The 12,917-nt window shown below is 37.4% G+C and overlaps 1 protein-coding gene and 1 pseudogene across 3 annotated transcripts in view; both read left to right on the top strand.

Moving 5' to 3' along the window:
- Positions 1–12,917, top strand: part of UACA (uveal autoantigen with coiled-coil domains and ankyrin repeats) — a 93,997-nt gene that overhangs the window by 78,143 nt on the left and 2,937 nt on the right. For all 3 annotated transcript variants that reach the window (XM_045848516.1, XM_045848518.1, XM_045848517.1), the window contains exons 14-17: positions 2,664–2,700; positions 3,512–3,564; positions 6,565–9,303; positions 10,987–11,139. In XM_045848516.1, the coding sequence (XP_045704472.1) occupies positions 2,664–2,700; positions 3,512–3,564; positions 6,565–9,303; positions 10,987–11,139 (2,982 nt within the window). The remainder of the gene's footprint in view (positions 1–2,663; positions 2,701–3,511; positions 3,565–6,564; positions 9,304–10,986; positions 11,140–12,917) is intronic.
- On the top strand, positions 4,538–5,326 carry LOC123825111 (annotated as a pseudogene).

The following is a 12,917-nucleotide window of genomic DNA, read 5'->3' as shown; positions in this document are numbered from 1 at the left end:
TAGGTACAGGGCCAGCCCATTTCATGTCTCCAGCCCCCCACCAATCTCTATGTAGTTTCTTTGGCAAATGCTTAGTTATAGGTCTTCTGTTCAGATAGTCTTGCAATGGTTATTCAGGTTTATTGTTCCATAATTTAATTGTAATTTTGATATGGTCATGGGAGGAGCTAAGTGCAACTTCCACCTACTCCCTTCTTGGATTCCTCCATGACTAATCAATAATTTTTTTCTTTGTAAATATAAAAAAAAATAAGTGTATAGCTTTGAAAAAGAATGTAAAAACATGGATGAATCTCACAGACATAATGTCGCATGGAAGAAATCAGACACAAAGAGTATACAATACATGATTATACTTTTGTGAAGTTCAGAATTAGACAAAACTAATCCATGGTAATGGCCATTAGAATAGAGGCTGTCTCTGGCAAGGGGTTACTGACGAGTATGTGCAGGAAGAAGTTGTGATGGTGCTGGAAATGGACATCTTGATCAGGGTTGGGATTGCACAAAGTAGAGATACGCAACACTTCATTGCACTGTACGCTGAGTATTTGTGTACTTTATTGCAAGTGAGCTATGCCTTGATACATTTAAAAAAATAAAAATTGTAATTTTATTTATGTGACTGAATTCTGAAGATTATTTAGAAACACAGTTTTATAAGCTAAAGAATTATCTAGTATGATGGCCTCTATCTTTTCCACATTTGAAGATAGTTTAATGTTAGTAGTGAACCTATTAGTACCTAACATTTCATAATTCCAGCAAGGTGCCAGAAGCCTCTCTGTGCACTTTACTTGCATTTAATAAAGACATGGAATAGATGTGGTAGGTGTTATTATTATCCCCACTTCATAAGTGAGGCTATTGAGGCGCAGAGTGATCTATCATGAGGGGTTTCACAAAGAGGGAGTGGCAGAGCCAGAACTTGACCCCAGGTAGAATGGCTCCTCTGTGCTCTTAACTACTATACCAGTGCCACACTCGGAAGAGCTTGGATAAGAAAATACAGATGTGCATATGGGCCCTTTGAAGTGTCCATCAAAGTTTGGCACCTATAATTGGGTACCGTTTATGTATTACTTTTTTTCTAATAGCAGCCCCTCATGTGTTGAGAATAAAATGGTTTTATGTAATTTTAGATGAAATTAAAGCAAGTCTGTAACTTTCAATGAGGTTATAATAAAATATACAAAAATAACATTTTTTCTTATAAAATACATACTTATTTTAGAAAAATTAGAAAATGTAGTTAAACTAAAAGCGGAAAGTAAGCATTCCTGCCATCTGGCGCTCTTAGCACCTGGCTGGCGCCCTCTCAGACCTCCTCCTGTGCCTCACACATATTTAGTCGTGGGAATATTGTGCATTCTCTTTTGTGGGTGTCATTCTGTCCAGTTAATACATATTCATTATGGTCAATTTTTACACTAGAAAAGATTTTTTACTTTCAAAAAGAAAATTATAGAGTCCACTTTGTATGTGACTTAGTATTTATAAAGCAGCCATTTACAACTAAGAATTCATCTCTACTGTATTATCTCACATGGATAAAAATCTTCATAAACTTCAAACAATTGCTGTATCATGTGTAATATTTAATATGTAGGTATTTCTCTTATGTTTATAGAAAAATATGAGAAAATATGAATATTTTAGAATGAGGCTAATTTTGTTATGATAAAAGCATTTGTTTCATTTGCATAATTAAGGAAAGGTAATAAACCCAAACTAAGTTTTTTGAAACACTTATGTTCATAGGCCTCCCCCACCTACACATTTATAACTCCATTTGGTAGCTTTTTCAAACTCTACTATTAAATATTACATAGAACAAAGAGCTTAACTAAGTTCGCAGGCATATTTCCATACCTTTGGGGCAATAAGAATTGGTGGAGGTAGCATTAATTTAGTTAGAGAACCATAGACCCTTTTTTATTGTGGTTACCTACATCAGAGTTCTAATACACACAAATACACAAACATTAACTTACATATCCATATCTTCCCTCTTGAAGGTATAATGTTTTAAACTTACATGTTAGATTCTTTGTATTTGGCTTACTTGAAAAAAGGAGCAACCCAAATATATTTTATTCAGAGTAAAGTTTCTCTCTTCTCCTTTTCCTGATGCACTGATAGGTGTATTAATGAGTGTCGGTTTTTGCCTCAATTTCATTTCCTGTTCTCTGTCTCCTTGTGCCTTCAAAAATAATGGGTCTATAAATTCTGAAAGAAGAGGTTAATACTAATATTTCACAGTTGGTGAGGCAGGGTTCCCACTCCTGGCAGTGGGAACTTAAAGTAATATGGTGCAAATGTGACATTTCCTTCCTTTTGAGGAAAAGAAGCAGCAAAGAATATGCATTGAAAATTATTTCAGTTCATTTGGAGCTCTTTTTTTTTCTGTTGCACAATAAAGTTTTTCCTTGAACACTTGGCTGCTGTTATTAAAATGCTTAGTGAAGTAATTTATTCCCTGCTGATTGTTGCTGGTGCTGGGTCTTCGTGGGTTCTAGCAGAATAATAATACTCAGGAGAAACAAGGAATGTTTAAAATGTGGCTTTAATGACTGGATCGTTTGGAGATAAATTAGATACAAAATATAACAAAAGGAACCAGTATTCACCTAAAATGTTTAAATTTATACTTTTGATTTCAGAGTGATCATGTTGGATCAGGAAGTCATTTCAGTAACCGTAAGTGTAAAAATGTAGATTATCATTACAGTTCACCCAGTTTAAGCAAAGAATGTTTATGCGTATTTTTTGTGTAACTGTATGTGTTACTCCTGTTGCTGAACTTCATCCAACTGCTTGTATGTTACCTACCTCAACACATGGAACTGTGTAGCCTCTAACGTAAAATCTGGTCATCACTGAGACTCTGGCTCTCCATAGCACATATTTTAAAAATTGTATATGGTATGCATTACCAAGTTTGCCTTGTTGGTTAGTAGACATTTATCTTGTGATATTTGGGGCTTGTTTTTTGTGGAAATATACATGGTTTTCTGATTTGGAGAAATCTATGGATATAGTCTAAATTCAGGTAATGATTTTAAAATTAGTTTACAAGCTCCATAAACATTTATTTTAGAGTATACATAATTAATCTTCACTTTTGTTTCTTGTTTTTCAATTTTAAACAATTTCTCTAGAACATCTTTTGCTTCTCATTGAGTATTAATATTTATCCAGTAAATTGCAATAACACCATTTTTATTTTGACTGATTACAAGGTACATATATAATAATTGTGGAGCTTATTTAATTTAACAGTGTTATATATTTCTAAAAGCAAACTTAAAATCTATTCAGAAGAATATACTTTCCTTATATACAAAGAAAAAAGGAAAAGAATGGATATCTTAGAACAGAGAATTTTATACTATAACTCATGCTTCTCTTTTGTTTGAAAAGTAAAGGAGAGATAATAACAACCAAATTAATATTTAGCCTACTTTGGTATGGATATTGAAGTTAATACCATTTATTTGGATTTATTTAGGAAAAGAAGATATGCTTCTTAAACAAGGTCAAATGTACATGACAGACTCACAGGTAATACTACTTTTTAATACAAAAATTATAAAAAATATATCTGTCTTTAAAAAGAATAATTTTTGTGTTTATCAAAATTATATATGCTGAATACAGCTTTCGTGATAAAAAATGAAGTTGGTCTTGCATTCTTTAGCAGATACTGCTGTCTCTGGTGCCCCCTAGTGTGTGTGTGATGACAGTGGCTTAAAGAAGAGATTTGAATGAACAATTGCATGGTCTTTATAGTAAGCCTCTATTACAGCAGTGGTTAACTCTTCATATTTTCCCATAAAAAGAGGAAAACATGTATGAATAATTAAAGAGCCATTTGTTTTGACCTTGAAATATATATGTATATTTCCTTGCTTTCAAATATACTGTGTTTTAGAAATTCACCTCAAAATAAATAAAGCTTCCAAGAAGGTAGTGGTGTCTGATTTTCTTACTTGTTTATCTGTTCCTCACTTTTAGTTTCCAGTAGTAACAAGGTTTACATTCCTAATGCCTCTTATGGACTTCAGAACTGACAAATATTTGGGCTTTAGGGGCCTTTTTATGTGCCTTCATCTGTAGACACAGTGAATTAGTGTACATGATGTCTAAAATCACTTGAAGCTGGAAACTACTAAGGTGAGAAAATGGATATCAATCAACTGAATGATATATAAGAAGATTAGATAATATTTGATCATAGTAAAACAAGTATGGAAATTCGGAAGCTGTGTAAGTAACTTGTTGGTAAATTATAGTAGTCTTAATCTAAAGATAATCGATAGGTTGAAAGGTAATTAGAAGCAGACTGAGGCTGGGAAATTATCCCATGTTGTAAATTTTCTTCTTAATCCAGGGAAGGGTAGTGTAGCTTGAACTGCACACGATGCTAAAATAGTAGAATGGGTCAGCTGCGTCTCCAGGTGATTGAATTGCAGTTCTGCCATCTTTCCAGCTCTCTGTCATATGGACTGGAAGGCATTCTGAAAGTCACATCCCCATGGCCGCCCAAAGAGAACCCGAAGTTCAGTTCAAACTTTTATTGGTTGGCGATGGTGGGACTGGGAAAACCACATTGTGCAATGTCAGTCTGACAGGTGAATTTGAGAAGTATGTAGCCACCCTGAGCGTGGAGGTCTGCCTCTCTGGTGTTCCACACCAACAGAGGGTCCATCAAGTTCAACGCATGAGACACAGTGGGCCAGGAGAAGTTGGCAGGCTGAGAGATGACTACTAACATCCAAACCCAGTGTGCCATTATAATGTTTGATGTCACTTCAAGAATGTGTCTACCTGGCATGGAGATCTGGTACGAGTGTGTGAAAGCATCCCCATCATCTTGTGTGACAACAAAGTGGATGTTAAGGACAGGAAAGTTAAGGCAAAATCAATTGTCTTCCACTGAAAGAATAATTTTCAGTACTACAACATTTCTGCCAGAAGTAACTACAACTTTGAAAAGCCCTCCCTCTGGCTCATTAGAAAACTAATTGGAGCCCTGGCTGGTGCCTCAGTGGATTGAGTGCCAGCCTGTGAACCTAAGTGTTGTGGGTTCCATTCCCAGTCAGGGCACATGCTTGGGTTGCAGGCCACGCACCCAGTTGGGTGCATGTGAGAGGCAACCACACACTGATGTTTCTTTTCCTCTCTTTCTCCCTCCCTTCCCCCTCTCCACAAAGAAATAAATAAAATATTTTAAAGAAAGAAACTAATTAGAGACCCTAACTTGAAATTTGTCTCCATGCCTGCTCTTGCTTGTCATGGACCCAGCTTTGGTAGTAGAGTCTGAGTATGACATGACCTTGAGGTTACTCAGACCACTGCTCCCCCAGATGAGGATGACACCTTGTGAGAAAGGGAAGCCGGAGCCCAGCATCAGAAGTTTAGTTTTATAGGCAGCTGTTCTGTGATGTCAGTGGTGCAGCGTATTTGCCACTTTATTATATTGCTAAGCAGAACCTGTGCTTGATCTTCGGGATGCTGAAGGAAATGAACGGACTTTGGACTGAATGTGGCAGTTTAAAAATACCTTCATTTTTTGGACCTGCATATTTAGCTGTTTTGGAATGCAGTTGCTTCCTTATTGAGTTTCAAATATAAGACTGCTGCAGGTGTATCACAATATTTAGTGGTGAAACCTTGTTTGTTCCTGTCATTCTCATTCCTTTTCATTTAGAATCTGAATAAAGTTGTATTTCACATAACAGAAATAAAATAAAATAGTGGAATGTACGCATAACACATGGCTTTTATCAATGAATTGGTACTTGTAAAGAGCCCTTATTGTAATAGGCTATGTGGGAAAAAATATAAATTGTTAAATTTAGTCTTTCATGATTATAAGTTTCACTGACAAGTTTAATTATACTTCAGCATTTACTAGAAGGGAACAAGATATCAATCAAATATTGTAGTAAGATTGAATGCAAAGTTCTAATTTATCTTTCTATTTGAGAGGAGAAAACTTGTTGATTTTTTACAGGTTGATTAACATCATTCTCTTGACTACTCTCATACTAGCTAGGTTTACTTTGGTGTTATTTTTATAACTTAACATTGTCTTGGAGTTAACAATGAGGATAGTCAGAAGTCAGATTTGTTTTAGAAATTAAATAATTTTTAACTTTTTTTCAAGGGTTCTGATGGCTTCAGAATTGGAAGTTCTAAGCACATTATATGTCGTAAAATATAGAGGTAATGAATGTGTATTGATTGAGCTAATAGTCATGTGTGGGGCAGGTATTGTGAATGGGGAAAGTTACGACAGTTTCCAGAGCCCACAACTGGTTTCTTTGTTCTGTTAGAAATACACGTAAGTGAACAGACTTCCAGAATGTCACTGCTTAAGTGTGTATTAAGGAAATCATACCCAAAACTGTTTTTCTTACCTCAAACATCAGTACTATATTTTTCCAAAATACTTGTCTGAAAACCTTTTGACTACTGATGTTCTGGATACTGTGTAAGTTTGGCAAATAAGTAAGTGTCTTTGGCTTTTGTGATTGATACCTTTCCCGCCCTTTTCAGTGTACTTCCACAGGTATGCCAGCTCATATGCAAAGTAGATCTATGTTAAGACCGTTGGAGCTGTCCTTACCCAATCAAACCTCATATTCTGAAAATGAAATTTTAAAGAAAGAGTTAGAAGCAATGAGAACTTTCTGCGATTCAGCAAAACAGGACCGACTCAAGCTCCAAAACGAACTGGCACACAAGGTGGCTGAGTGCAAAGCGCTAGCACTCGAATGCGAGAGGGTCAAGGAGGACTCGGATGAACAGATAAAGCAGCTAGAAGATGCTTTAAAAGATGTGCAGAAGAGAATGTATGAGTCAGAAGGGAAAGTGAAACAAATGCAGACGCATTTTCTTGCCCTTAAAGAGCATCTTACAAGTGAAGCAGCTACAGGGAATCACAGGCTAACAGAGGAACTGAAGGATCAGCTGAAAGACATGAAAGCGAAATATGAAGGTGCTTCAGCAGAAGTGGGAAAATTAAGAAACCAAATCAAACAAAATGAGATGTTAGTCGAAGAGTTTAAGCGGGATGAAGGCAAGTTGAAAGACGAAAATAAGAGACTGCAGAAGGAATTCAGTATGTGTGAAATGGAGCGAGAGAAGAAAGGTAAGAAGGTCACAGAGATGGAAGTCCAGTTAAAAGAATTGCTAGCAAAGTTGGCCCTTTCCGTGCCAGCAGAAAAATTTGAAAGCATGAAGAGCTTATTATCGAACGAAGTAAATGAGAAGACAAAAAAGTTAATTGATATGGAAAGAGAATATGAAAAGTCACTCAGTGAAATTAGACAGTTAAAGAGAGAACTTGAGAATAGTAAGGCCAAGCTTTCTCATCATGTCAAGCCAGAGGAACATGAGCAGCTCAAGAGCAGGTTGGAACAAAGATCAGGAGAACTTGGGAAGAAGGTCACTGAGTTAACGTCGAAAAATCAAGCCTTACAAAAGGAAATTGAAAAGACTTATCTGGATAATAAACTCCTCAACCAGCAAGTGCATAACTTAACAACTGAAATGAAAAATCATTATGTTCCTTTAAAAGTGAGTGAAGAAATGAAAAAGTCACATGATATAATTGTTGGTGATTTGAATAAAAAGCTTTTAGAGGTAACACAAAAATACACAGAGAAGAAGTTGGAGATGGAGAAATTGCTGATGGAAAATGACAGTTTAAGTAAAAATGTTAGCCGCCTGGAAACTGTGTTCATACCTCCTGAGAAACATGAAAAAGAGATAATGGCTCTGAAATCCAGTATCAGTGAACTTAACAAACAGCTGTCTGAACTTAATAGGAAATGTGGTGAAGACCAAGAGAAAGTATATTCACTCATGTCTGAAAACACTGCATTGAAAAAGACTATGAGTAATCAGTATGTGCCAGTTAAAACCCATGAAGAGATTAAAACTGCACTGAGTAGCACATTAGATAAAACTAACAGAGAATTATTAGACATGAAGAAAAAATTTGAACACGTAAATCAAGAATTTATGAAACTGAAAGATGAGAATGAAATATTAAAAAGAAACCTGGAGAACACTCAGAACCAAATAAAAGCTGAGTACATCAGCCTTCGAGAGCACGAGGAAGAGGTGCGCGTGGTCAGTGAGAGTGCGAGGAAGGCGCTGGATGACAGTGCTGAAATCCTGGCCAGCTACCGGAAAGGCCAAGAAGAGATTGTGACACTGCAGAGTGAAATTGAAGCCCAGAAAAAAGAACTCGACACGATACAGGAATGCATTAAACTAAAATATGCTCCAATTGTCAGCTTTGAAGAGTGTGAGAGGAAATTTAAGGCAATAGAGAAAGAACTAAAAGAACAGTTATCAGAGCAGACACAAAAGTGTAATGTCAGGGACGGGGAGAACAAGAGGTGCAAACAGGAGAATGACAAGTTAAAGAAGGAGATCTGCACTCTTCAGAAGGAGTTGAAGGATAAGAATGCTCTCATTGAGAATTCTCACGAAGCAGAAAGAGCATTAAGCAGAAAGACAGAAGAGCTGAACAGACAGTTAAAAGACCTGTCACAGAAATACATGGAGGTGAAGAACGAGAAGGAGAGACTAGTAGAAGAAAATGCCAAACAGACTTCTGACATGCTTACAGCACAGACACTTTTGCAAAAGCAGTATGTTCCATCAGAACAGGTGGAGGCCCTGAAAAAGTCTCTCAATGGTACAATTGAGAAGCTAAAGGAAGAACTGAAGAATAAGCAGCAGTGTTATGAGAAGGAGCAGCAGACAGTGACCACCCTGCATCAGTTGCTTGAGAACCAAAGGAGCGCCTCTGTGCCACTGGCAGAGCACTTGCAGGTGAAGGAAGCCTTTGAGAAAGAGCTTGGGATCCTGAAAGCTAGCTTGAGAGCCAAGGAAGAAGAAAACCAACAGAAAACTGAAGAAGTCTCCAAACTCCAGTCAGAGGTTCAGAATAGTAAACAAGCACTAAAAAAATTAGAGACCAGAGAGGTGGTTGATTTGTCTAAATATAAAGCAACGAAAAGTGATTTGGAGACACAGATTTCCAACTTAAATGAAAAACTGGCCAATCTGAATAGAAAGTATGAGGAAGTGTGTGAGGAGGTTTCGCATGCAAAAAAGAAGGAACTATCTGCAAAGGATGAGAAAGAATTACTCCATTTCAGCATTGAGCAAGAAATCAAGGATCAGCAGGAGCGGTGCGATAAATCACTGTCAACTATCACAGAGTTACAGAGAAGAATACATGAATCTGCTAAGCAGATCGAAGCGAAAGATAATAAGGTAGGCTCTGTGTAGTCTGTGTGCCTTTGCATTAGAAACCGCAGAGCAGACAGGGACTTTTTCAGCATCCTGCAGGCAGGTTAACAAAAGCACTAACGTAGTGACCATTAAATGCCATCCTCCTATTTAACTACTGGTATGCAAGAAAATTTGGAATTGAATAAAAAAGCATAGTCACAGGAAAATCAAAAGCATTTTGAGTTTTGTTTCCTCAGCTGGTACAGCCAGGAATTGAGGAAAGATGAGGAGATGCAGGGGTCATGTACCTCATAGTGGGTCCAGTGGGTTTCAGGGTACCTGAAGAACAGTGAAGGACAAAAAGGAAAAAACTATGTTTCTGGGCTGCAAGAAACCAAGGACGCTGGGGAGCACCCACACATAATCTTGGCACTCACCCATACCAGCACACCAAGCTCTCCACTGTACATTCTCTCCCCACCTCTTTCCACAGACTGGTCCCATTATCCAGAATGTGCTGCCCTTCCTTTGTACAGATTCTGTTCATTTCTCCTTAGTGCTCATGTCAGTACTTGTCCTCCTTCCTGAAGCCTTCACTGTCCAGTCTAGTCCACAGTAAACCGTCCCTCTTCCAAAATGCATGTTTTCTTTTGGCTATGCCGTCCACTTAAAACATACATTTTACAGTGTCAGAATTATGTGGTCAATCTTCCCAACCAGCTAAGAGAAAAATATAACTTACCTTTTCTTTTTATCATCCATTCTCATGGTATAGTTTACAGAATAAGTGCTCAACAGTATTTTCAGAAGTGGTAGTTGCATAAAGGATGTACAGTGAAGATGAGAATTCAGGGAGACTGAGTGCAGTTTTATCAGTTTGGCAGATAATTGTTAAATGCCTTCTACATGCTAGGTGCCGTGCTCAGTGCTGGGGACGCAGCCCTGAGGAGAGCAGACACAGCCCCAGCCCTTGGGTAGGTGCAAGTACTAGCCCGACACAGCTGCACCGACGGCCCAGAATTTGATGCTCCCTGTTTGTTTGGAAGGCAGTTATGAATATAATAATATATCATTATAACAGCAAGTTATTAATTTCTACTTAGAATCGTTGCCATTAATTGAGTGTGTATTATGTACCAGACATGCATATCTTTATGATAATGTTTGATTTTCTTAATTATAACAAATTTTCCCTGTTTCACTGATAATGAAATTAAGGCTTAGAAAAAGAAAGAAAATCAATCAACTGAGTTCACACAGCTGATAAACATCAGATCTGCCTAATTTAAAGCCTTAAAGCCTATACTCTGTACTATTCTAAACAGCCTCCCTGATTTTTCCCTCTTTAAGACAAAGCAGCGTAAAACCCTACATTCTTGAGAGGAACAAGGCACATAAGTTAGTGCTGGAGGTACATGAGCCAGGTTTTTTACTTTCAAACATTGTTGGGGAAAACCTCTACCTTCCTTTATTTCAAACAACCTGGAAGATAGTCTGTATAAATTCACAGGTACTTGTGTGTTATCTAAAAATAAGAACACTGGGGTCACACTCAAATCTCAGGGCATATACCATATTCGTTATTAATTTTGTAATGCTTTTGTAAGGAATTCCTGATGAGTATAATTCAAGAAATTAAATATGTTTGTATATACTACGTAAAGATGTTCATTGTAAATGAGTAATATATATTTCTCCCACAACTTGTTTTCTTTTTTTAATAAGATAACTGAGCTGCTTAATGATGTAGAAAGACTAAAACAGGCACTGAATGGCCTCTCACAACTTACCTACACGAGCGGAAGTCCGAGCAAGAGACAGAGCCAACTGATTGACACTCTGCAGCAGCAAGTGCGGTCCCTGCAGCAGCAGCTGGCTGTGAGTACCAGACCCGCAGGGCCTCGGGCTGCCAGCGCAGGTCACAGTAGCTTGTTGGTTTATAAGAGCCAATTGAGAAATCAGATGGACTTGTGGCTATGTTCAGATCCAAGAATGTAATCGTTTTTGCTAAAAGTTACTTACACTAGTGGTATAATATACTTTATTTGGTGCCTACTATCTGCCAGGCACTACACTACACATTTTACATACTTTAAACTTTATCCTCATCACAGCCTTACAAGGCTTTATTCCCCTCATTTAACATTCCATGTTAAGAAAACAAAGATGAAGATACTTAATGCCTGGAGCCTTATGGCTAGGATTCGATCCTGGGACGCACTGACTCCAAATCTGGTGTTTTTCCAGCTGCGGCACACTCTCTAAAGTATCAGTCCACTCAACTAAAAGGAAGTTTTCTTACACCCTTTTATCTTTATGAGTAAAGATAGGCATTCCTGTGGTGTTATACCTTATATCGTTATATATTAAAAGAAAATATCTGGATATATATATTCATATAGGTACCTATATCCATATAAATATCTATAAGGATATATATCTCCTTTATATATTAAAGGAAACATCTGGATTTAGAGCTGAAGATGGGAGCTCAGTTCTAAGCCTTACCTTTTAAAAGCAAGTGACATGGGACATTACCCTTTGCACTTGGCTTCTTCATCCATAAAAATAGGACAAGAAGAATTGGTTGCTTGTTTGTTTGTTTGCTTTTTAATGGAATGAAATTATATGCATGGAAGCACTAAGTGAAACATAGTCCAATCAAATGTAAATTGTTGCTAATATTTTCCTACTCTATAGGAATTGACTGAATTATTTTTTAATAGAAAAAAGTTATTTTTTAAGTGTTCACTTTATAACACTGTAGGCCTATAGCACCTTGTTAAAATTGCTGATTTGGGTCTTATCAAAGGGATATGATATGGTAGTCCCTTCAATAACTGGAAATATGTGCTTGTTATTTATTATGTTCATGATGACATTGTGCTAAACACTGTCAGGGAAAAAGAGTATACAGTCTGATCCCCAAGGAGTTCTGGGTAGTTTTAGGGGCAAAATATAGATCCAACAAAAGTAAAGTAATGACAAAAAATACCAAATATAGAATTGTGAATACAGTCCCAGATTCTAAGTGATAATCAAGTCCCAGGAAGGAATGATTACTGGTATGGCAGGAGCTAGTTTCAAAGAGGAAGGGCTGAACTTGTAAGACAGATGGTGTTTTGGTAGGTGCAAGGGAAACAGAACCTTCCAGGCAAAGGCAGTAGTGTGAAGCAAGGCATGGAGGTGGAATGCTAGTGGCATGGCCCGGAGCAGTAAAAGGCCGATGGGCCTGGCCAGTACCAGGAGCTGTATTTGCAGCCAAATCATGGAGCCTATTGAGAACTAAGCTGATGATTTTAGATTCTCTCTTATATGTAATGAGGTATCACCCAAGGTTTTTAAGCCAAACATGATATGAGGAAAGATCTGCCTCTATCTCTAAAGCATGATAGGGAGTAAAGTCTAGAGATGGGGACAAGAGAAACTTTGCAGTAATCTAAAGCATAAGTTGTTAAGCATTCATATTATTTAGCGGCATTAGGCATGAACTAAAGCAGTAATTTCATGTGACTTGGGATAAATAGTGTTGCTTTCACTATGGATGTTCCCATAGAGCCATGAGAAAAGTTCACACTATTGTTATGCTGTGGAGTTGTGTATGGTGGGTCCTAGGTGGTTTGTTACAAGCAGCAGCAGCAGCACTTTAATAATAC

This window comes from Phyllostomus hastatus, unplaced genomic scaffold (genome assembly GCF_019186645.2).
Source record: "Phyllostomus hastatus isolate PE091 unplaced genomic scaffold, TTU_PhHast_1.1 phas_contig_62, whole genome shotgun sequence".
In the NCBI taxonomy this organism is placed as follows: Eukaryota; Metazoa; Chordata; class Mammalia; order Chiroptera; family Phyllostomidae; genus Phyllostomus; species Phyllostomus hastatus.
Note: the sequence above shows the minus strand (reverse complement) of the source record. Positions and strands in the feature narration are given on the sequence as shown.